Source organism: Myxocyprinus asiaticus, chromosome 32 (assembly GCF_019703515.2).
Source record: "Myxocyprinus asiaticus isolate MX2 ecotype Aquarium Trade chromosome 32, UBuf_Myxa_2, whole genome shotgun sequence".
NCBI classification, from domain to species: domain Eukaryota; kingdom Metazoa; phylum Chordata; class Actinopteri; order Cypriniformes; family Catostomidae; genus Myxocyprinus; species Myxocyprinus asiaticus.
In genome coordinates, this window is record NC_059375.1 from 34,102,900 (window position 1) to 34,128,944 (window position 26,045).

Genomic DNA, 26,045 nt, shown 5'->3' on the forward strand with positions numbered 1-26,045 from the left:
TGCAGAAAAGCTCTTTTTATTAAATAATATCCAGATCAGTAATAACAAAGCTATGATGAAGACCTACTAACATTCAGACAAACACTTGATAGTTGTCATTTCATGGTTTTATTAAATGTATGATCATGCAAAATCCAGCATCCATGTTTAAACTCTGAGTATATACGAAGCCCAATAGTATACCATTACAATGCAATAGATTTACTTAGAATGTGGGGAGCATACCAAGCAGAGGCTTTTGTTTTCTATATTTATTTTCATTATTTTCTACTTTTTTTTTTTCATATGGTACTTCACTTATAATTCATGTCGAGATGCAAATACTATGAGATTTTCTTTCCCTTTTTTTAATTTTTTTTTTTTATAAAGTAAACACAGACAGTGGAAAAAAGATTTACCAAGAAAAGTAGACATGCATATTCACCAGTTTATTTAAACTGCGTGTTTGATTTTGATTTCTCTGTCATTGGACGGGTGGGCCAGAAGACTCATTTGCGCATTCTGGCCCGGGACTCAAACCATGCTTTCATGGGGTGGATATTTATTTATCTAAATCTACTAACTAGTGTGTCCTCATAGCCATCTCATTCCTTTTCATTTTCATGGAGCTGAAAAAGACAACCATGTACAGAAAAAGGAACTCTCGGATGGATTAAAAAAAATTAATAAATAAAAAGTCTGTGTAGTTCTATGTTTGGCCAGGCAAGGCAGCAGTTCCCCATAGCACAAACAAAAAACAAAGGAAAAATAAAAAAAAATAAAGATAAAAAAAACCACAAACAAAAGAGAGCGCGAGACACAAAACGGACGTGAAAACGGCATCACACAATTTGACGGCATCACTACTTAAAAGACGTTGTCGTTAAGGTGATAAACGCGCGCACACACGTTCACAGGTACAGTTTTGATATGTCACGAAGCGTGAACACCACATGTATTTACAGATCGAGAACTCCATACAAGTGACGGACGTGTTCTAAGGAGAGGAGATGAAGTTGCCTTTTGTTTTGTCTCCCCCACACTTCACGATATATTGCCTCTGAAACTAAACTACTAAAATCTAAAGACAAAACAGCAGCAGTTATGAAAAGCATTCCTGCAACTACAGACAAACTTAATGGTTCAAATTTATGACTTGTGAAAACCAAACCCTCACTTCTAACAATTAAGTAACAGTAACATTAAAACTCGGTTTAAATAGTGCCATAAAACCTATGTGTAATATAGTTTGTGGTCAAAACTGACAGACATACCTCTGTGACTTTTAATCGTACAAACATTAAAATTGTGATTTTAAACAACACAACTATGGCAACTGGACATAAAGTGTGTGCAGATTTCCACACCTGCTCCTTGTGATTGGACGAACCGAACGACGTGGATTTACAGAACACACACGGCATTTACACCCCCGTCACCAACACAAACGACTACAACAATACTTAGGACAGGGTGATTTAGACGAGTCCAACATTACAAAAATAACTGCACACTTTTACAGTGCAACTGTCTGTGTTTGTGTGTGTGTGTGTGTGTGTGTGTGTGTGTGTGTGCATGTGTTAAGAAGGGGCGGCGTGTGCCCAAAGCTCAATCTTCGACTGCTTATGTCATTTTTATTTTCGTCATGATGTAGTTAAAATGACTACTTCTCCTTTTTGCTTAGGTCTGATATGGGCAGTGAAGATAAGGCCACACAACTGAATCCGATCTTGTTTGCTTGAGTTTAAAAAGTGGGAATTGAGTTTATATCTACAACTACCACAATACGTTTTTAGAGGCAGTTTGTGTGCATGCATGAACGCAACTCTTGCTTGCCACTTAAATATGACAAAATAGGAAATGTTGGGTGAATCTACTGGTCGGTATTTGGTTGTGTGCTGAAAAACAGCTGGTCTGTTTACAATGGCTTTCATACTTTCATTTGCAACCGGTGCAAAGCCTTCAATTAAATCTGTATCAGGGGTCATGGAGGTTAAATTTATATTGGTTCTGATCCGACACACACCCACAGACAAAAACACACATTTCCGAGCATCTTTTGCCTTAACCTGAATGGTGTATCTCCTTTAAATATCTCTGTAAATCTTTACGTTTATTTAGATTAACATAAAAAATAAAATAGTCTTAAAAACTCAAACTGAACACAAAATAATAATAATAAAAAAAAAGGAAGATTAAGAGTTCCACATTAACACAAGAGAATACTAAAACCAGGGTCATACAAACCTTCTCTTAGACCCGGGTTAAATAAAAAACCAACACCAAAACAGAAACACTCTTTTAAAAAGACAAAAAACTACACTTTGGTTCTTTTCCTTTTGATATGAAGAACTTCTGAACTTTTAGACAACCCGTTCCCTTAATTCCCAAAAAACTGCAAAGTGTACAAGATGGAAGATTTAAATTACGACCCTGTAAACTGCAGTTTTTGGGCGCTAGTCTGTTTTGTGACTCTTTTTAAGTTGACCCACCCCAATACCCTCCCCCGTCCTGTTTTACTTACATAAATGCTTTTCAAACTTGATTGTAGCTTCTGGTTCAGCTAGTGATTTTTTTTTTTACAATATACAGCATATTTATGAATTCATAGATCAGTACTCACAACACCTTCTGAACATCTTTAACGGGCAAAAAAAGATGGTTCCATGGGAAAAGGACAAAACAGCACCCTCATGTGGGCGTCAGATACATGCACCGTCCCTTGGGCGAGGCCACAGCCGCGGCCAGCTCCCGTTGGTCAAAGATTGGACAGGATAAGTGGTGTTGACAGTTGAACTGGATGTTGTCAAGAGTTCCTCACTGGTGCGTCTGTAACTTTAAGAGCTGTCACCCAGCTGGCCTCCATGTGCCCGTCCGGCCACAAAGAAGAAACATTCCCATTATCTGGAGAATCCAGGCAAGCGGTGTATGGAAATGTGCAATGTCAGCATTTTGAAGTATTTATGCTTTACAAACACAGTGCAAAATTTGTATTTATTGTATGGGTGCAATTGATATTTATAGCTAAAACTAAATCTAATACTGAAACAAAAGAAAAAAGGCCCAGATATTCTTCATACAAAATCGAAGAACAAACGGGTATGACATCATTTAGAACTATAAATCTGGTTTTTGCATTCGTTTCAGTGGTTCGTAACAGCTCGCCTGGGCAATCTTTTAGGAAAACTTCTAACCGGCTTCTAAACTCCTTTTGCTGCCATTGGTCTATGTCATTGGTAGGTGTGACCTGAAGCTCCACCTACTACACTGTTTATGTTTTTCAGTCAGTATTCAACATGAACATCAGTACAACCATTCAAATACAGACATTTTCCAAGAACATGTCATGTGATTTTTAGGAATAAAATCTACTCAGATACTCTCAAGTGCCCATTCACTCATGTGCCATCTGCAGCGAAAGCCATTCAGACATCTGGCCAAAGTAAGATATGCCTCTATCTTTTGTCTGTATTCTCTTTTATACACTAATCTTTGCAGTTGTATCAGTGTCATAATAAATTACAATAACATTGTAATCACCTCATATTATGGCCATGTATAGCATGTTAGCGCATTAGCGCCATGCATTCAGAATCTAAACAAGACTAATTAAACACTTTCTACTGCATATATATTACTTTAAATCATCATCGAGTGGTTAAAACAACTTCTTTTACTGATCTAGTGTGAATTCTACTTATAGTATGAGGCATAAAATCACTGATAACACATTTCATGTCACATTAGTTAAGATTTTACTGAGCATCTTCATATTTAAATATACTTCTCAATGTTCAGAAACAGTATACCGTAACTCGGCTGTTTAGAACTTCTTTTTACCACTGAAAGAAGAACGAAGAAGAACTTCTACAGAAGTATATCAGGGCCTTAATAATGAAACTAGTTGTTTTACAAAGATATAAATGAAAAAGAAAAAAAATATATTTATATATATGTATGTATGTAAAAGCTGATTTACAAAAATAAATCGAATTTCAAAACTGTAGCAACCCTGATACTGAGCAATGTGCGTGTTTAGGCGTTTATATTTACCTTTGTCTTGTGTGTTTCACTGTAAGGGGGCGGCTGGTGCCCCTGAGCAGTGGAAATGGACGTTAAGCCACTTGCCATCACGGCGGTGCCACACGCGGGTCTCCTCTGATTGGCAGCTGCGTGGGCGGCCCTGGCTGTCAATGTACTGCGTCAGCCGGATATATGCGATGCAGGCAGCGTCCTCTCCAATGAGGTGAACATGAGGGTTCAGGATAGTGGTGTGCACGGGCTTGTTGTTCTTACTTAACACTGTCAACATCAAACGCATATATCATATTCCAAATTTAAAATGTATTGTTTTGATTTGATACATATGATCAATGTAAGGTTTATTTAAGTTTCGAAATAAGTCTTCTCCAAAAGATGCAGAACAGTGGGAAGGGGTGGAAGAAGACTCACAGTGCTCAAAGTAGAACTTGTGAAAGTCCATCCCCTCCACCAGGTTCCCCAGAGCTTCGGGTTCAAAAGAGGTCAGACCAGGGTCACAAATTCTTCTAAAAGAGGAACATAAGAAAAGTTTTACAGTTCTATTGAAAAAAACATAAAAGGAACATTAAAGGCTTTGTCAACCCAAAATAAAATAAAAATCTGTCATCATTTACTCACATCCATGTCATGTCTAAACCTGTTTGTTTATCTCTGACCTCATTTCCATCTGGTATTAAGTTGCGTTTCGGGTGATCCGATCACGTGTCAGTGCTAAATACAGGTCTAAACGGTGTCTAAAATGTTTTGTGATCGGAAAAACCACATACAAATGTGGTCAAAAAAACGCATGTGACCACATCACATTTGAGGTGTAAAGGCTAATCCGTCCTGTATGTATCTCAGCAGCAGTAAAGCACCACCCCTCACCTGTCAATCAACCGCTGCGCTAAAACAAGTGTTAAACTTTGCCGGTTACGAGCGGCTTTAACAGGAAATAACCGTCCTATTGGAAAATTTAAAAAAGCGGATGCATACACAATCATGAGAGCTTCACGGATCTTCTTTAGTGTGTCTTATTTCAACACAGATGACAAGCACAAACACCTAAAGCTCCTTTAAAACAGGAAATACACTAAAATAATGGATAATTCTGCTTCACATGTAGCGTTGGTGCTAAGATTACATTTCAACCGCATATGGGAGAAACAGTGCGCCATTCTTTTTGCGCTTTCTTTGTCTTTTCTGACTTTGTTGCGCTTTAATATTATGCAGTAACACACTGACATAGTGACTGATGTGGGTTGCTATGAAACAGAGACCCTCCCCTCCAAATACGAACACAAGTGGTCACAGGAGATGCATTTAAGTGACCAGATGTAAACAGTGATGTGTCTCACCTGACCACATGTGATCGGATCACTCCAGACGCACCGTAATACCAGGTGGAAACGGCATTTTTGAGAGTACGCAAAAGTCAATGAGATTCGATAGCTACAGGCAAGATTTTCAGCATTTTGGTCTGTTCCTCACACAAAGCATCCATATGACTTTAGAAGACTTGGTACAGCATATAGAGCATGAGTCGTACACTTTTATGTTAATTTTAAGGTGCTTTTTAGTCATTTTTGGAGCTCGACAGGTTCAATCCCAATCCCCATTGTATGGAAAAGAAAACTTTTTTTTTTCTTAAATATTGAATACAATATTTGATTGGTTTGTTGTTCATTTTACATAGAATTTTACTATAGCCCTATATCTACAATGACCTAAAATGTTCACAACATTCTGAGGCTTGTAGTGTAATCACCTGCTGTGTGTTGTGTATGTGGAATGTACTTACGTGTATGCTTCAAAGTCTCCATTGTTGACAGCCTCGATCAACTGCTCTGTGATCTTTATGATCTCCTGCTTACGAACTGCTCAAAAACAGGACAGAACAAAGGGATGGGAGATGGTGAGAGGATGCAGAGATGGAGAGCGAATGAAGTGATGCAAAAGAGAGAAAAAAGTTAATGAGCACAACCTGTACTGCATATACTGTACATTATTACAATTAAAAGTGATTAACAGAATGCAGCATATTCTTGATATCAACAACTATAACAAATAACTTGTTCAAACATATTAAGGCCTACTGACACCAAAGCGACATGAGAATGGTCACAACATGTGACAAAAAAGTCAGTTCGTCACGTGTTGAATTTTTCACATTGGTCAAAAAGTGAATGCGTTGTTTGATTTTAAATGCTTGACGTGGCAAAAATATGTAAAAATTCATGCTTAATGTGAATAGGCCTTGAATGTGTGAATATGCAACTGGGTTTACATTTTCTCTCCAATACAAACCTACTAAAAATCGACCCGTCAACTCACAACATAGACTAACACAATTCACCCCAGCACTGCGACCTATTTCTATTAGCATGAAGAGTTTGATTTAGATATTGTGTGTGTCCTGGTTCACCCCACACACTTACACTGAGCTGCGGCCCCAATCGTAGAAGGGATACCAGCGACCCCACGGGCTCCAGCAAAGGGTCCCGACTGAGTGTGCTCTAAATCTGGACATGATGCATGTCCTGAACTGTTCCATGCCAAGCGTTTAACGTCATGCACAGGGACGGCTGCAACACACAACGCAGCACACGCAAAAGAGGTGATGATACATGCAGAGAGAGGGCCCATGAACACACCGAGTATGAAGTACAACATTAAAGATCTTAGATCTCCTGAGTCATGATGCTTTTCTCTCCTTCTCCTTAGCTCTCAAATCTCATCTTCAGGACCTTTACTGTCCTTTGGAGCTTGACAGTCCATGGTCACTGTCGGCTTTTGTGCAATGGAAAATGAGCACTAAGACTCTACTCAATTTCTCCTTTGATGCTCCACGGAACAAATAATATGTTTTTGGAACTCATGAAGGCAAAAAAACGATGACAGAATGTTCATTTTTGGGTGAACAATTCCTTTAACACCATTAATAGAATACATCAAACAATATAGACAATTTTGGTTGTACTTCATAAACCGTGTTACCATGAACAAGAAGAGATGAGTTAAAAAGAATGGAAAAGAAAAAGATTAAAATGGAAATCTTAAATATTCAATGCGGGAGAAAACACAATGACTTTATCCAAAATGACAAAGGGAACAGAGTAATGTGGGATGGAGGAAACTGTGCTAAAGACAGATGTTTACAGATGTTAAATGAGGAAAGAGCAGTTAAGAATGAAGTCCTATACAGAGTATGGATAACATGTTGCAGTTGCAGCGTTTTTTGGCTTGGATACAGAATCAAGTCATTTATATTTCTTGCACTGTTGCTTCTATCACAGTTTTATCTTTAATCACAGTATGATTTAAAAAAAAAAAAATAATAATAATCTGAAATTAGTTTTATCTCTATTATACAGGTATACCAGGTTTAAAATCCAAATAAGGTTGTGACAGACCAATAAATCAGCCAGGTATATTAACCAGCCAATATATAGTGATTTTGTATTTTTTTTATTTGCATTGGCCTATAATTGTGTGCACTTTACTGTTTAACATAAGTGTATTAAAATCTATTAACAGCTTTGTGCATGCATAATAAACAAAAACTCAATTTACAATTTAAAATTTTTTGGATTTTGAGTATACATTTTGTGAAACGCGTGGATTTCAGCAATTGTGTGCATCTCTTTTGCTGTTTTTAAATTGTATTTGTATATATCACCATTATATTTGGCTACTGGTCACCCTGCTCTCTAGATATCCTTATCATTCATTAAAAAAAAAAAAAAAAAACATATCGGACGAATCAGCTAATTCGTGAAGATAAAAAAAATAAAGAAATTATAATAAAAAAAAAAAAACATAAATATAAAAAAACAACAAGGAGTACTAGTAATAGGAAAAATTTAAATAATTAATTTTTAAATAAATAATTTTAAGGAATGCTCAGAAAGCCTCAAGGTCAGGGACACATCAATGACTCCAAACTATAGTGTTACATCAACCATACAAATATCAACAAATATTGAAAAGTGTACGTGTATGTGCAAAAAGCATACTGACAAATAATTTCTGGCTTGCAACTTCTGAAACCTCAAAGTGGAACAGGTAAGTGTTTGCGACTTTCATCCACGTTTTGATGGAGGAAGAAGTGAAATTGAAAATCAAGAATAAAAGATCTAAAGTTCAGAGCAGCTACTAAAGGCTCTGACCCATTTTAAAATACAATACTGCTTCTGCAACAATACAGCTGAATTAAATGCAAAAAAAGAGACAGTAAATGGGAGGAATATCATGAAATGGATCCTTTTGTGAATAGTAAGAAGGGGATCAACAACTGTGACATACTTTTCTACATGGAGAACAAGTGACCCAAATAGCGTCCAAACAACAGTACACTAAATGGCGGAAAGGCTAGAGATGGGAGGTCAAAAAGGTCTTGAGGTTAGGGGGGATTGAAGGTGCCCAGGTGGTACGAGAAGATCTGGACTTACTGGCTGGAGAACCCTGCGGTGAAGCCACCAGAGCGGGCGGCTCGTCCCCGGCACTGCACTGACTCATCACGGCACTGTCACTGCTCGCTCCCTGTGCGCTCTCGGCTGGCACAGCCCCAAAACCACACGACACGCCGCCAGGAGAAAAACACACACAACTCTTATGTCCTTTTCCAGCCGAAACACACTAACACAGACACCACACCAACGCTGGCAGCATTTCATCATTACTTAACTGCTTTACAGTAATAAAGACGCTTGATGAGATGTGTTTAAATTAACTGGATTCATTAACATCTCAAGGCAAACAGACCATGATCACACAGCAGCAGAATATGGTTGTCAGTCCTGTTGTAGAATGCTTTAAATACAGTTATGTTCACAAAGGCGTCACACTAGCCGTCGATTTTTAGTCGTAAGCTTCATTTACATAAACGCTGACTAGTCTGAGGGAATCGGAACTTGCGTCATATTCCAAGTCTTCTGAAGGCATACTATAGGTTTTGGTGAGACAACCTGTAATTTAAACTCTTCAAGCATTTTTGGGCTGCCTTCTGCAATTTTTCACACTCAAATTTAGAAGCTCACCATTCACACATACTGTGGACTAATTGCCAACAACTGTTCCCATTTTTTATTTTTTTTTAACCCCCTCCTGTCCGCATCACCTAACCTCAGTCGTGACTGAGGTAATGATGAAGCTTTTTCGCTGTTATTGTCCATGCAGGCTTGAAGTGAATAAGGAGAGGAAATGAATTTGAGGCTGGCCCTTTCTCGTGACAGAAAACCGTATCAGTGAGAGTCCCCCGGGAAAAACAGTCCTGTTCACAACATGCTAATAAATTTACAAGACACGACACATCAACAAACAACTAAATAAGTGGGGTGAAAGACACAGGACACACACACACAAACACGCACATTATCTACAACGAATCCTACTGAGAAATGGACACCAACATCTTAAAAACGTGTATCAATTATAGTAGTTTGAATGTAGCTGGAATCTAATTTGAGAGACAATGACAAATTGTGTGAGTGATCCGACATCGCAGCTATTGCTAAAGCCATATATAGACAGGACTAATTTTCTTTTAGGAAGTTAGTCAAATTCATAGTCCACAGATGTACTTTGTGATTTTAATCCCGTCCGAAAAAGTCTGTTTTCTCACAAAACCTTAAAGGGACAGTTTACCCAAAAATGAACATTCTCTCATCATTTACTCACCCTCATGCCATCCCAGATGTGTGACTTTCGTCTGCTGAACACAAACAAAGATTTTTAGTGGAATATTTTAGCTCTGTAGGTCCATACAATGCAACTGAAAGGTGGCAAGAACTTTGAAGGTCCAAAAAGCATATAAACGCAGCATAAAAGTAATCCATATGACTCCAGTGTTTTAATCCATATCTTCAGAAGTGACATGATAGGTGTGGGTGAGAAACAGATCAATATTTAAGTCCTTTTTACTATAAATCTCCATTATTTTTTTTATTATTATTTTTTTTTTTTCCCCAATTCCCAATGTGCTTTTTTAAGTCCTCGTGGTCACGTAGTAATTCGCCTCAGTCCGGGTGGCGGAGGACGAATCCCAGTTGTCTCCACGTCTGAGACGGGCAACCAGCGCATCTTATCATGTGGCTTGTTGAGCACGTTGCCACGGAAACATAGCACGTGTGGAGGCTTCACACCATCCACCGCGGCAACCACGCTCAACTCACCACGCGCCCCACTAAGAATGAACCACATTATAGCGACCACGAGGAGTTTACCCCATGTGACTGGAGTGGTGGTAGCGTAGTGTGCTAAAGCACATAACTGGTAATCAGAAGGTTACTGGTTCGATCCCCACAGCCACCACCATTGTGTCCTTGAGCAAGGCACTTAACTCCAGGTTGCTCCGGGGGTATTGTCCCTGTAATAAGTACACTGTAAGTTGCTTTGGATAAAAGCGTCTGCCAGATGCATAAATGTAAATGTAAATGTGACTGTACCCTCCCTAGCAACCGGGCCAATTTGGTTACTTAGGAGACCTGGCTGGAGTCACTCAGCACGCCCTGGGATTCAAACTAGCGAACTCCAGGGGTGGTAGCCAGCGTAATTTACCACTGGGGAGATTGGGGGCTACTCAGGCCCCCCCAATCTCCACTTTCAATTTCACATTCTTTTGTTTTTGGCTAATTACAATTGTGCATATCACCCCCTACTGGGCAGGGAGGAGATTTTTTTTTTTAAAAAGGACTTAAATATTTATCTGTTTCTCACCCACACCTATCATATTGCTTCTGAAGATATGGATTTAACCACTGGAGTCGTGTGGATTATTTTATGCTGCCTTTATGTGTTTTTTGGACCTTCAAAGTTCTGGCCACCATTCACTTGCATTGTATTGACCTACAGAGCTTAGATATTGTCCATAAAAAAATCTTCATTTATGTTCAGCCAAAGAAATAAAGTCACACACATCTGGGATGGCAAGAGGGTGAGTAAACTATGAGAGTATTTTTATTTTTGGGTTAACTATCCCGTAAAAAAAAATGGCGCAAAAAAAGTATTTTCAGCTAAATCAATCTTCCTCCAAGATATCTAATCCTGTCCGAATACAGTAGAAATGTGCTGTAAATAAAGCTAAATTTGTCGTTGCACTGCCTAAAGCACATTCATTGTGGATTTAGATCTTTTTGCCAACCTTCTGAGTAAAATTAACAGTCTGTGGTTTAAATACTTCTGGCATCCCATCCAACATAAATAAAAAATCAAAATCAATAAGAAATGTGATTATAGACTGCTCAGAATGGCCACTTTAGTAGTAGTGCCAGGCATGATCCTCACCTCAACTAACTCCTTCCCCATAATTATATACATAATTTAATATTAAATATATAAGACCTTCTGTAATGGCCACATCCAGACAAAAACACAACAGGCACAAAGTAAAATGTACAGAGATCCCAAATCTAGTCTAAATCAGTTCGACATTAATTATAACTTAAATATTGTTTAGAAAACGAATTCCGTCCGAATACAGCTTAAGCGAGTTCACTCAACCTTTTATATCATTACATCTCTATGCTAAGGTCTTAACTGTTAACACACAGCTCTCATGGATACAGTATTAACATGTAAAAAAACGATCCATCTATCCCCCTCTCAATGCCCTCTACCGTAATCCCACTCCTCCTCGCCCGGCAGTAAATCACAAAGCCTTAGGTGTCACCGTAGGCTCAAGTTTCATTTATCAAATGTCTGTTTATTGTTGTAAGATGTTTATTGGTTTATCAAAGGATTTTTGTTGTGTTCTGGCAGTTTAATGTTTGAACTGTACTACCAGAAGCGTTTACGAGGAGAAGGATTACTGATCTGACACGAGCACTGAGAGCTGGGACACTACAGAGCTGGAGGCATGCAGAGAAGAGGAGACAAGATCTGTGTACCTTTCCTACCTTTCATATCCTCTTCCTCATTGGTGTTACAGCTCTCGGTGGAGCCCTGGGGAAACAAATGAAGACAGTTAAAGAGTATACGAGACAAACAAGATGTGAGAAGTGAAGAAAAGGCAAGTAGCATTAGATTATGGTGTCTGAAATCTGTTTTAGAATGTTCTTCAAAATGTTCTGAAGAGAACCAGGATGAATCAAGATGCTCACCTTCGGGCCATCAACAGGGTTGTGCACAACTGTAGTTTGTGGCTCCTGAAAATTGCAACAAGATTTTACGTCAAAATTAATATACTGTAGGTGGGCGAATCTCACGAAAACTGTCAAGAAATGACCAGGTCTTATTTCACCCCAAAATCAAAATTAAAGAAATAAGAAATAATATTTAGCATTGTGACATAATTTTTTTTATGACAATTTGGCACATTTCTCCCTAAATTCTCATTACTGTAAAGCAAAAAATAAAAAAATCTCATTCTCATTAATGTGATGCATATATACAGTATACTTATTATATAATATTGAATATATTAAATATATATTTTAATAACATATGTATACATACAGTGTGTGTGTGTGTATATATATATATATATATATATATATATATATATATATATATATATATACACACACACACACACACACACACACACACACATACTTCACTGTCACATTGTCACAATTAGTACAATGCATTACAATATAAAAATCCTAATGGTCTTCATTTTCTATAAAAAAAATAAAATAATCTAAAACATGACCCAGACATTATCCATTTTCTTCAACATCCACCCACAGCATTTTACAGTTTTAAAATGTCTGTCACAGCTACGACACAAAATGGAAAATCAAATAAAAAGCAATCTATAGACACCAACATCTTTATAGGAATTATAAATTATGAAATTTATATCATACATTTTCGATGAGCACAACACTTTCACTTAAAGGTATAGTTCACCCAAAAATGAAAATTCTCTCATCATTTACTCACCTTCATGCCATCCCAGATATGTATGACTTTCTTTCCTATTCTGAACACAAAGATTTTTAGAAGAATTTTGTAACTCCAAAAGGCATATAAAGACATCATAAAAGTTATCCATATGACTCCAGTGGTTAAATCCATGTCTTCAGAAGCAATATGAGAGGTGTGGGTGAGAAACAGATAAATGTCCTCTTTTCTATAAATTCTCCTCCCTGCCCAGAAGGGGGTGATATGTACAAAGAATGCGAATCCCCAAAAACAAAAGAAGAAGAATGTGAAAGTGGAGATTTATAGTAAAAAAGGACTTCAATATTGATCGTTTCTCACCCACACATATCATATCGCTTCTGAAGATATGGATTTAACCAGTGGAGTCTTATGGATAACTTTTATGCTGCCTTTATGTCATTTTGGATCTTCAAAATTTTGATAACCATTCACTTAAAATGTGAGGACCTACAGAGCTGCAATATTCTTCTAAAAATCTTAATTTGTATTTAGCAGAGGAAAGAAAGACACATATCTGGGATGGAATGAGGGTTAGTAAATGATGAGAGAATTGTCATTGTTGGGTGAACTATTCCGTTATCACTCCACATCAAACGGCATGCATTATAAGGATCTAAAGATGCAGTCTCTCAAATTCAGCTATAAAAACATTTCAATCTGACGGAACCGCAGGATTAGAAAATCATACATCAGGTAAAACAGGCACTATCCTTCCTGTAGCATTCGAACAATATTTTCCCCCAAAAGTGACACAAATTCTCATAAATGTTATTATCCAATTGAATTCAAAGGCTGGTATTCTTTCACAGGAAACCTAACTAGTGTACATATTCTTCCAGTTATCACTTCTTTTGTCTTGTAAGATTTTAATAAGCCACAGTGGAAGCTAGCTGTCCATCAGCACTGTGGTGGCATTTGCAGGCCTCAGGATAGGTCAGGGGGTTAACTTGTGCTCTTAATGGATTGTTTTTGGTGGTCCCTGGATGCTCTTTGCTTGGCTATTTGGGCAGCCGGACAAGCAAGGCCCTTTTGAAATGTCAATCCATTTTACTTTAATCTCCACGGGACACTGCTAGCACTTCCAACATAGCCAATCATCTGACAGCTTTTGAGAGGGACACTGCATCTTTACTATGATTGGTTTATGTACTTTGACTCCAAGCATCCTCAAATGACCTTTGCTACTTGATGAAATACATACATACAGTTATAAAATTCAATATAGTGGCTTAAATACCCCATGAAATTGCATTATGAGTAGTTTTCTTTCCTGTGTTAACGTATTTCTTGTTTGGGTCGGGCATATAAAAATGGCTCCTCCCATTTTTTAAATAGCCAATAGGCTTTAGTTATGTCACAGCCATGATTCGCTACTTGCTAGTTGGTTGCAAGTGGTATTAGGGGGCGGTACATTCACATTCAAGAGAGCATTTGATTGGACAAAAATCTGTTTAGTGCAGGACTTCACAGATGGTCTCAATGCTAATAGACATGGACAAAAAGCCACAAAACTCAAATACTGATTTCATGGGATCTTTAAAGCAAACTATATTTTTGATGCGTTAGGCGGAGACTCAGATGGTTGCTTTGGATTGGCTATTTTTAACAGTATCAGAAATCCTGTTGGGCGACTCCATGGATGACTGTGTTTTGTTTTATTTTTTACTTCTAATAGTGCCATGTGTTAAGCCTACAGAGGCAAATTAAGGACAAGAGGAGTGCAGGAGGACATAAACCAGAAGCTTACAGGCAAAAACAAATAATTCCTAATGACACATTTTCATAACACCACAATTATGTGCATGAAACATGCTTTAAAGTACACGAGAGTTTCAAAAACACAGAGAGGAATGACTAGTGACACCTAATGTGCACCGTAAACTACAGGTATAATATATTTAAGCATTTACTGTAATACATGCAAAATTGTTTCACTGTTGCCAAACACGGTTTCTGACATGCGGCAATAATTATGTAAACACTTCAACATGTACTATGAGTCGGTCAGATGAATAAATGGGTTTCAAAGAGGGTTGAATATAGATAAGGTACCATCGGTGTAGAGGCGGCCACGTTGCTTTCTTTCATGGCGTTCACTACAGCACTCACTACACTGTTTTTAGTGTTGTTTGTCTGGGGCTGAAATAGAGAGGACACATACAACTTCCTTTTCAGAGAGATGACATCACTAGGGACATGACTGGCATTAGGCACAGCCAATCCGCGAGCAAACGGTTAGTAGTCGTTTGAAAGTTAAAAAGTTTAATTTAAAATCAACATTGCTCACAAAAAAAAAGAAAAACGCTTATTTAAAGGACATGGCAGTATAGCTATAGTTTGGAATAGCATTACTGTATATAGATGTCAAAAGAACTGCTACTTTTGTACCAAGTCAATACAAAATTTATTTAAAAAAATGTAATGATACCAGTCTTTCTACAGTATCCGTAGTTCCCACTCAACTTGGTACTCTTAGGGACCGTTCACACGGAATGTGTTCTTGTGTCCTTTGTAGGGCTTTGCCAATACAATCACAGATCAATATATCATTACATTAGAGCAGCACAATTAATCATTAAAAGATCGTGATTTCGATCTCATGTCTGCCTGTGCGCTTGTGTCTCGTGATGAATGCAGCGTTCCTGCACAAGATTCTGCGCTGTTTTAAAACAAAATACACCTCTTCAGGCGATATTAATGTAAACACAGCTGTTAATGAATTACGAGTGTGTAAACAGACGGTATTAAATCTGCGCTGTCTTGATGAGATATTAAAGCAAACACAGCCATTAATGTATAAGCAGACCGGACAAATTCTTCAAAATTTTTGATCTGTGCGATGTCTAAATGTATACAAGCTGCATGCTGTCTGTTATATGCATTCAGGGATTCTTACTGCATCAAATCAGTATTAATGTATATCTAATAATCACACAGTAAAGAGTGTCAAATATTGAAGTAGTTTCATTTTCCATTAAATAACTTTTCTTTTTTATTTATATATATTTTTATATTATAATTTTTTTAATATTTAATTGCTACTGTTGCTGAAAAACTTAAAGCACTGTTTACTTTCACTGTTCTCTATTTAATTACTGGCTCTTGAATATTCCTTTAAAAGCTTGAAGCAATTTTTACAAGGGAAACGTATGAAGGCCTAAAGGCCTCATTGTTTTAATTTAAACTGTTAATATTTTATTTATAAAAAAAAAACGTCAACTGTAAAATAGCAGCGTTTTATTGCATATTTGCTTACCAGTGCAACACAAACTGTTAATGAAGCTTTTTCCCACTCACTTTGCTTTTTACTTAGCATGTGAGAAACCTAAATCATTTTATTGATTTTTTTATGCACTTTTTAACATTATTTATTTTTTACAATAATAACGAGGTGCTGTTTGGTTTATAATGTTTTTGTTGCGCCCTCTTGTGGACTTAGGACATTTTAAATGTATATACCCTATATGGCCAAAAGTTTGCGGACACCATATGTGCTTGATGAACATTTGATTTCAAAACCTTTGGCATCAATTTCCCCCTTTGCTGTAACAACAGCTTCCACTCTTTGGGAAGGCTTTCCACTATACTGTATGTAGTAACATGGCTGCAGGGATTTGCTCTCATTCAGTCACGAGGCTATCAGTGAGGTCAGGAACTGATGTTGGTCGATGGGGCCTGACTTACAGTTGCTGTTCCAGTTCACCCCAAAAGTGATCAGTGGGGTTCAGGTCTGGGCTTTGTGCAGGCCAGTCAATTTCTTCCAAGCCAGACACAGTAAACCATTTCTTTATGGACCTCACTTTGTTCACAGGGGCATTGTCATGCTGGAACAGAAAAGGGCTATCCCCAAACAGTTGCCACAGATTTGGAAGCACACAAATCCCAAGCCATTACATAAAGAAACATTAAGATTTTTCTTTACTGGATTTAATGGAGTACCCAAATTCATTAATTAGAAGGGGGTGTCCACAAATGTTTGGCCATATAGTGTATTTGATTTACAATTTTGTTGCATTTTTGCATGCACTGAAGCAGAGAACATATTAGTCAGAACCTCTAGTAAATTACATGTTACTTTGTTTAGTACCTTTATGTCCAGGTTTTGTAAATCACTGAAATAAGCATTTTTCTTCAAAATCGTGTGAGAATCTTGATCTTTATTCTAAGTAAAAAAAAATTCTCAATTTATCCAGAATCATGCAGCTCTACATTATATTTTTATCACAATATTGTATCAATACTTTGGATCCCTATATTGATTTTTTTTAAATGTATTTATGCTTACATATGTGCAACATTTCAATAAAGTTTTTCATTACAAGTATGCACTAGACGGTCCTTGCAGATTTTTCCAGCTGTTTTTCCAGCATCTTGCGCAGGAGTTTGTGTCAGGTAAAAAAAGAACATACATTTTCAAGTGCTTCTCAATACACCTGTGTTATATGTGTAGCTTTTTCTAGTGCAAGAACACATTCGGTTTGAATGGCCCCTTGTAATACCTCATTGGATCCGTCATTAATATGGTATGAAAACTAGATCCGCTCACCCACATTGGGCAACACATGGTTCCTTATTTGGTACTTTTAAGTAACAACATTAGAGAGGGAGACATCTATAAGCAAAAAGGACATAAAGTACTGCTAAAGTGATGCTTTGCAATATACTTAATCCAAGTGGAACTAAAAATAGAGGAGCTTAATTTAAGACCAGTTTACTAGAGTCATTGGAAAAGCACTTGAAACTGAGGTAGAGACATAAAAAGATTTTAAAAAAGTCCTGTGTGAGAGAAAAAGGTTCAAATTTGGGAAAACACTAGGCATATATTACAATGTATGTGTAAAAATGCCTTTAGGCTTACCTTGGCTCCATCAGCCTTTTTGTTGAGTAAACTTTTGCATGCTGCAGGGAACACAGAAAGATTAAATTACTACATACAGAATGAGTGACAAAACCGATAGCTTACGTATATCTCCAGATATTCCAAATAAATCGCCTTATAAAATATTTAATAAACTACTGAATTGCCATTTTATCATGTATTAGAATACAGGGCTTGGGAGGCAATGCTGACTTGCATCATTTTTGACCACAGGAGAAATTGTTCATTGATCTTTTCTTATCAGTTTAATCCTAATCAATTTTTAAGCTTGGGGAGATGGAGCAGTATAAAGAATATAATGTGAGAAGGCCTTTTTAAAGGATTCAATAAAATTACTGGCTTCAAAACATTTTAAAAACTATTTAAAAATGATTTAAAGAGGTCATATCATGAGGAATCAAATTTTCATTGATTTTTTTTTTATTCAATGTAATACAGTATATACTGTGTGTGTGTGTGTGTATATATATATATATATATATATATATATATATATATATATATATATATGTATGTATATATATATATATATATATATATATATATATATATACACACACACACACACACACACACACACACACACACACACACACACATACCGATCAACCAGAACATTAAAACCACCTGCCTAATATTGTATAGGTCCCCCTCGTGTCACCAAAACAACGCCAACATTGTTGATTGTTGGTGCCAGATGGGCTGGTTTGAGTATTTCTGTAACTGCTGATCTCCTGGGATTTTCACACACAACAGTCTCTAGAATTTACTCCAAATGGTGCCAAAAACAAAAAACATTCAGTGAGCGGCAGTTCTGTGGATGGTAACTCAGATAACCGCTCTGTACAATTGTGGTGAGAAGAATATAATCTTAGAATGCTATTCTGAGATGCGGGTTGGCGCTGTTTTGGTGGCATGAGGGGGACCTACATAATATTAGGCAGGTGGTTTTAATGTTGTGGCTGGTCGGTGTATATACACTCACCACCACTTTATTAGGAACACCTGTACACCTAATTATTAATTCAATTATCTAATCAACCAATCGTGAGGCAGCAGCGCAATGCATAAAATCATTCAGATACAAGTCAGGAGCTTCAGTTAATGTTCACATCAACCATAAGCATAGGGAAAAATGTGATCTAAATGATTTCGATCGTGGCATGATTGTTGGTGCCAGGCGTGCTGGTTAGAGTATTTCTGTAACTGCTGATATCTCAAATAACCACTCTGTGCAATCGTAGCGAGCAGAACAGTATCTCAAAATGTCGAACCTTGAGGTCGATGGGCTACATCAGCAGAAGACCACATCATTTACTTTATTAGGACCACAGTGTTCCTAATAAAGTGCACAGTGAGTATTTATTAAATAATATTTTAAATATTAAGTATTACATATTTAAATATGTATAATATACACTGATGAGCCATGATGAGTGGGTGATCATTTTAACCCACTGGACCATTGCATTTCACATACAGAGATAGACATATCACACATTACATAGATTAAGAAAACATAAAACCATACTTAAGAAGAAAAAAAAAAACTAAGTGTGCTCCCTGAATGATGATAATGCATGTTTCCAGTTATGGAAACCATCCACGGCGAAGGCAGGTTAAATCTTCTTGTTTAATGTCCAGTCCTTTGACTGCACAAAAGGGACAACAACGATTTTTTTTAGCGCATCAAAATGTTTACCGATAGAGCTAATGGAAACTATCAATATAAATTATCAATAACATTTCACAAGTGTCGACATAATATTTTTTGTTCAACTTTAGCGCATATATCCTTTGTCAATACGTCAAATTTTGTCAAAATCTAGTTTGGAAACATTTTGTTGAGAAAAAAAGTCATTAACACAAAAAAAATGTGCCACATGACAGAAGATCTGTCCTCAGAACAAACAACATAGTGGAGAGGAACACTTGAACTGATGAGGAGACTTGAGTTTTCCTCAATTTCATTAAAGATAACGACATTACCTTTATTATTTGTTAATTCGCTTGTAAGATTTCTGCAGCACTCGCTTTTGGCCATGTGCTGGATGTAGAGAGAGCGGGGATGGAGGGGAGCACCTGAGGGGGAGAAACCAGGCGGGCCTCTGACGTGCTGGCATCCTCCAAAACTGCATCAGAACTTGGTGTTGGTAGAGTTGTTTGAACTTTTGGGATTAATGTCTCTTTTCTGCTTACTCTTGAAGCAGTCTGGAAACAGCCGATGTCTCTTCATATTGCGCTCACAAAATTGAACGTGCACGACAATTGTCATGTTAAAGCATGTTGATGCAATGTAGGGAAAATGTGCGCTGGTGATTGGTTCATTTTTAACCAGAGCGAGTTAAAATTGTGTTGTATTGGTTTAAAAACGTGTATATCTATATATACTGCCTATAGCCTACAATTAATGCAGTAGCACTTGTCAAAAATAGAATAAATCATCAGCAATGTCATTAAACCAACTTTATTTTTTTTTTTAGTTTTTAGTTTTATGTATTTAATATTTTATCAGACTTCAAAAGCTTCCACAACCCATGGCAGGGCGCATTATCCTGCTGAAAGAGGCCACTGCCATCAGGGAATACCATTGCCATGAAGGGGTGTACCTGGTCTGCAATGGTGTTTAGGTAGGTGGCATGTGTCAAATCGACGTCCACATGAACAGCTGGACACAGGGTTTCCCAGAAGAACATTCCCCAGAGCATCACACTCCCTCCACCAGCTTGTCGTCTTCCCACAGTGCATCCTGGTGTCATCACTTCCCCAGGTAAACAACGCACACATACACAGCCGTCCACGTGATGTAAAAGAAAACAGGACTCATCAGACCAGGAGAACTTCATCCACTGCTCCAAGGTCCAGTTCCGACACTCACGTGCCCATTGTAGGTGCTTTCGATGGTGGACAGGGGTCATCATGGGCACTCTGACCGGTCTGTGCCTATGCAGCCACATACGCAGCAGGGTGCGATGCACTGTGTGTTGTAACACATTCCTCCCATAACCATCATTAAAATTTTCTGTGACTTGTGCCACAGTAGACCTTCTGTTGGTTCAGGCCAGACGGGATAGCCGTCGTTGCCCTTGCGCATCAATGAGCCTTGGGTGCCCAACACCCTGTCGCCGGTTTGTAGTTTGTCCCTCCTCGGATCACTGTCGGTAGGAACTCGCCACTGCTGACCGGGAGCACCACACAAGCCTCGCCGTTTCAGAGATGCTCTGACCAAGTCATCTGGCCATAACAATTTGGCCGTTGTCAAAGTTGCTCAGGTCTTTACTCCAGCCCATTTCTACTGCATTCAATTCGTTGACTACGAGAACTGATTGTTCACTTACCATCTAATCTACCCAGACCTTGAAATGTGGCCTTGTTAGTAGATGATCAACATTATTCGCTTCACCTGTGAGTGGTCATATTGTTTTGGCTCATCAGTGTATATATATATATATAGTAATTTATGAAAAAATGGACAAGGTGGCTGTGTGTGTGTGTGTGTGTGTGTGTGTGTGTGTGTGTGTGTGTGTGTGTATATATATATATATATATATATATATATACAAGTATAATATGACCCCTTTAAAATAGACCCGAAAGCAGACAAATGAATTTGTTCTCCATCTGCAGTCGAGACGTAATAAGGAAAATCATGGCTAATGTATGCAATTGATTTTCCTTGATGCAAGACTTATTTCCCCTAGGGCTTTTTTCAGAGGTCTTGAGTCAGTGCAGTGGAAGTGGCCTCCGATACACTTCAGAAAATAATCAAATGACTTGTGGGAGGCCTTTACAAACAGTACTCCATTCAAGAACAAAAACTTAGCAGGTTTCACATTCTGTATTCCCATTAAACACCTTACCTTCCATAAACAAAAGGAAAGGAAGGATGGCAAGATTAAGAGGTAAAATATCCATTTAGTAGAAGAGAGAAAGAGTTGAAAGATGGCAGGCATTGTGAGAGGTGCTGATGGCGGATGCAATTCACCATACGGTCAGCCATGCAGTGCCAACGACATTAAACCAAGAATTCCATAATGCAATGCACTGATGAGGGAGTCTTAAAGGGATAGTTGGAATGGTTCACCTAAAAATGAAAATTCTGTCATCGTTTACTCACCCTCATGTCGTTCCCAACTTGTATGACTTACTTTCTTCCGAAGAGCATAAAAGGAGATGTTACGCAAAATTTTAGCCTCAGTCACCACTGACTTTCATTGTATGGGAAAAGATGCATAATAAAGTGAATGGTGACTGAGACTAACATTTTGCATCCCACTGTAGAAATAAACTCAAAAGGGTTTGTAACAACATGAGGGTGAGTGAATGATGACAGACTTTTTATTTATGGGTCAACCATACCTTAAAACTCATAATAGTTCAACTGTCTCTCACATTTCTACAGTTACTATGTAACAGACTGTAGCGGGGGAAGCTGAGCCAGCAGTTTTCAGTTACACTGCTGAACAATCAAATGGATACAGTCATACCTCTAGTAAAGGTGATAGGAATTGACATATTCAGATCGACCAATTCATCAAATTTTCAGACAAAACGCAACTGTTGCAACTACAGTCTCGGTTTATTTAGATAATTGTTTTGTGGACAAAAGCAACACATACTTTAACAGGGGTGTAAAGATGCATTATTCTGATAAAGAATTGTCAATCGATTACAAAACTTATATAATCATTTATAATTTCACAATGTATTATGCATTCAGTTCCTATGCTAAATTTCTATAAAATGGTAAAATATTCTTGACCTTATAAGTTGTACAAATGCACCAAATCCAGGTTGGATTTACCAAGCATGTCCTGTATATGTTTAATTGTCCATCCATATACTGTACATATGTGTCTTTTGTATATTTTTCTAAATATTCTAAATCGCACCACAATAATGGAATATCGACCATGCATCGCATAGTTTAGTAAAGAACTGTATCTGAATCAAAGCAATGCAAATGTTCACACCCCTATTAAATAATAAGGTGCCAAAAAGGGGACAAGGAGTTCATAAAATCCATTAAAACAGCCATTAAAATATATTTTTCTTGAAAGGAAAATTACATACACCTGTGCAGGCAACAAATGATTAGAAAACTACAGGCAACATAGCTAACATACTGTAAGATATGTTCTATAACATGCCTTTTCTTACGAATCTATTGATCAGTATGTCTAATATAGGTAATATAATGATAAAGTGAGGGATAAACAACAATTGATGCAATGTTAATACTGGCTACTTAGCTGGAAGACTGGCTTTTACGATGAGAGAATGTAACAAGTTATAAGCACTTACTGGTTGTAGCCAAGAACTGATGGAGAGCATTGATTGGACGGCTCCAAAGTATATTAAAGGAATAGTCCAGGTTAAATTACCACAGAAAATTATTTTGACTCATCCCTCAGTTTGTAAAAAAGAATGGAAAACATGTTTACACTCAAACTTTCCATGGAATTTTTCTGTGGTAACTGAAAATGCATAGAAAACTGGCATGTTGTCCACAGTATACATGTACCGGTGGTATGGTAGTAAACTATTCTGAACAGCCTATAACTACTGTAACATCCCATCTGCTTTTTAAAAATCTTTTCAGCAAGACAGCAAAGACTTCTTGTTTACTGTTTTCCACAATCCTGAGGGATCAGAGCAGATGTTTAGTAGCTTTGCCTAATAGTTCTCTTCTGTTTCTCCAAATTATGAAGATATCAAGAAGTATTCTCCGACACTGACAGCTGCTCATACGCAGCTTGTAGATGGCCTTTGGTAAGTGTGGGACAATTCAAAATGATCAGATCAATTTCACATCTACAACACAAGTGGACACTCCAAGAGGGCCTGGAAACAGCGATCTCCCTGAGACACTGTCAACAGTTTCAACAGCGTCTGTCTGCCCTCCAGGGGGCCTTGTTCCCCGCAGACCACCTGGCGCTCACCGGACTCCAGCGCCAGCTACATCGGGTCTGACGACTGGCAGCAAGCCAACCCCGCTCCTGCCCGTCCATGTGGTTAAACCCCCTGTGCTCTCAGCAAAGGGGGAAGGAAGAGTTGAATGGAGAGTGGTAGGGCAATGGTGGCTTGGCTGGGCTGCACAGGTCTGCTTTAGTTACTGACAAAGGACCAAGATCATAGAACATCTAAAACAATGGCTCTCAACTGGTCGGTTGTGACCCAAAAATGTGTCTCGGGTCTGTTCTGATAAGGTCACGGAAAGCAAGGAAAAAACACATTAACACGAGTAGTTAGGATAGCAAAAGTAACAGGCTTAGTAACTTTAAAAAAGGAGGAGAAATTGCTTCCCATATCTTTTGTTGTTGATGTCAAAGGCAGCGCATCTAATCATACATATATGTATTTTGACACAATTTAATCTATTACTTGGCAGAAGTTACCCAAATTTATGGATGGTTTTGTTTTCAATTCAATTTATTCTCAATCGACAGAATTTGTGGCACAATTTCGATTATCACGAAAAAATCATTTCGACTTGTTCCGCATAAATAAACATTATACCTGTTAACATAATTTCAGTTTGATAAATCACTTGCTTGCCTTATCTGTGAAAAGTTTTATCTAATATTACAAATTTGTTGTCATGACAACATTATGCTGGTAAATCACTGATTCTATCACAGTTAAATTATGTTAACACGTCTTAACGGCTATACTTTCAAAACAGTTTACATTTTAATGTTTATGGACAGGCCCCATTCACTTCTATAGCAAGTGTCTTAGTGTAAGCATGATTTTGCTTCTTTTCTTTTTTTGTGGTAATTAACATTATGCCACCATTTATGCCTATTAAACTTAGCGTGTATTACACCAGGAACATTCCTTTGAAGGAATCTTTCGGGTTCAATACAAGTTAAGCTCAATCGACAGCATTTGTGGCATAATATTGATTACCACAAAAATTAAGTTTGACTTGCCCTTGCTTTTCTTAAAAAAATAATTTAAAAAAATAAAAGCAAAAATCTGAAGTCCATCCAGTGAGACAATTACAAAGGAAGTGAATGGAGCCAATCCATAAACGTTAAAATACTCACTGTTTCAAAAGTAAAGCCACAAGACATATACAATATGCGTGTTTAAATGATTTTATTGTTAGTGTTTGTGTAAAGTTATAGCCAATTTTACAACTTCGTTGCCATGACAATGTCAAACCATAAAACGAATGTACAAATGAAGATTTTTACTTTACAGCTCAAATAATACTCAAGTTTTAACAGAAAAATGTAAGTGCTTTAATAAAATTATCAGCTTCACATTTCTGCCTTTAAACTCTCCAAAAACTGTCCCCATTCACTTCCATTGAAAGAGGTCAAATATCCTCAATATGCCTCAAAAACTCAATTTGTTTTTTTTTTTTTAAAAAAGGACGGACGAGTCGAAATTATTTTTTGTGGTAATCAACATTATGCAACAAATGCTGTCGATTGAGCATATCTTGTATTGAACCCAGAATATTCCTTTAAGCAGAAGTCAAGGACAGCCCTTACAAAACATCTAGAGTTTGGACAAACTTGCTCATTACTGATTTACTCATTGTTTCCTCATGCAAATGAGTTTGCAATTCGCTGCAAATGTTTGCCAGAAGATCGCAACTCTACACCGGTAGTGGTGATCTGCAGCAAACCTTTGGCAACAATGAAGAGTTTGCCTCAAAGCTCATCTGCATGTGAAAATAATGAGTGGCGAATTTGCGGCAAGTTTGCCAGAACTCTTAGTTTTTGTAAAGAAGTTTGCATGACATAGTTTCATCCTCAAAAACCATAAACAAAACTACACAAGTTTAAAGAAAATATGACCCATACTACACTAAATAAATGAGGATCAAAATGTGCTGACTGTTTTGTCAGGTGAATTACTGGCTGCTGATGTAGTTTATGGAAATAGAAATAAATGTCAATGCTTGTTTTTAAGGATGTGAAATGCGCTCATTTAGGTACTGTGTTGAGCAGCCATTTGATGTCCAATATAAAATCTGCATCCTGAAGCAAAACCAGTTCAGAACCACTGATCTAATGTGTACGGAGGACAGCCGTGTGACCAGGGTCCTGTATCTTTAACTAAAACAGACTTGACTTAAATACTACTTAACCCAATAGCAAATAACACCTTTAAGCTGATCAGCAGGGGAGGAAGCCAGAAAAGGGCTGAAGCATTAAACCGAGAGGGGAAGAAAGAGAAAGAGACATAAGTCTAATCAAAGTAGAAGCAGCGACATAAGCATTTTTCTACTCCATGCAGTCGATGATGCATGCTGGCCGAT

At 37.6% G+C, this 26,045-nt stretch overlaps 1 protein-coding gene across 15 annotated transcripts in view; it reads right to left on the minus strand.

Moving 5' to 3' along the window:
- The window catches only part of LOC127422841 (calcium/calmodulin-dependent protein kinase type II subunit gamma-like), a 128,803-nt gene continuing 102,758 nt past the window's right edge, over window positions 1-26,045 (minus strand). For 2 of the 15 annotated variants that reach the window (XM_051666642.1, XM_051666644.1), the window contains 10 exons: window positions 17,747-17,787; window positions 14,941-15,027; window positions 12,099-12,143; window positions 11,886-11,940; window positions 8,451-8,555; window positions 6,438-6,584; window positions 5,801-5,876; window positions 4,432-4,526; window positions 4,033-4,281; window positions 1-2,883 (listed from right to left, as the gene is read on the minus strand). In XM_051666642.1, coding sequence (XP_051522602.1) covers window positions 4,049-4,281; window positions 4,432-4,526; window positions 5,801-5,876; window positions 6,438-6,584; window positions 8,451-8,555; window positions 11,886-11,940; window positions 12,099-12,143; window positions 14,941-15,027; window positions 17,747-17,787 — 884 coding nt within the window. In that variant the 3' untranslated portion in view covers window positions 1-2,883; window positions 4,033-4,048. The remainder of the gene's footprint in view (window positions 2,884-4,032; window positions 4,282-4,431; window positions 4,527-5,800; window positions 5,877-6,437; window positions 6,585-8,450; window positions 8,556-11,885; window positions 11,941-12,098; window positions 12,144-14,940; window positions 15,028-17,746; window positions 17,788-26,045) is intronic. The other 13 variants (XM_051666645.1, XM_051666648.1, XM_051666647.1 and 10 more) reach the window with 9 other exon arrangements.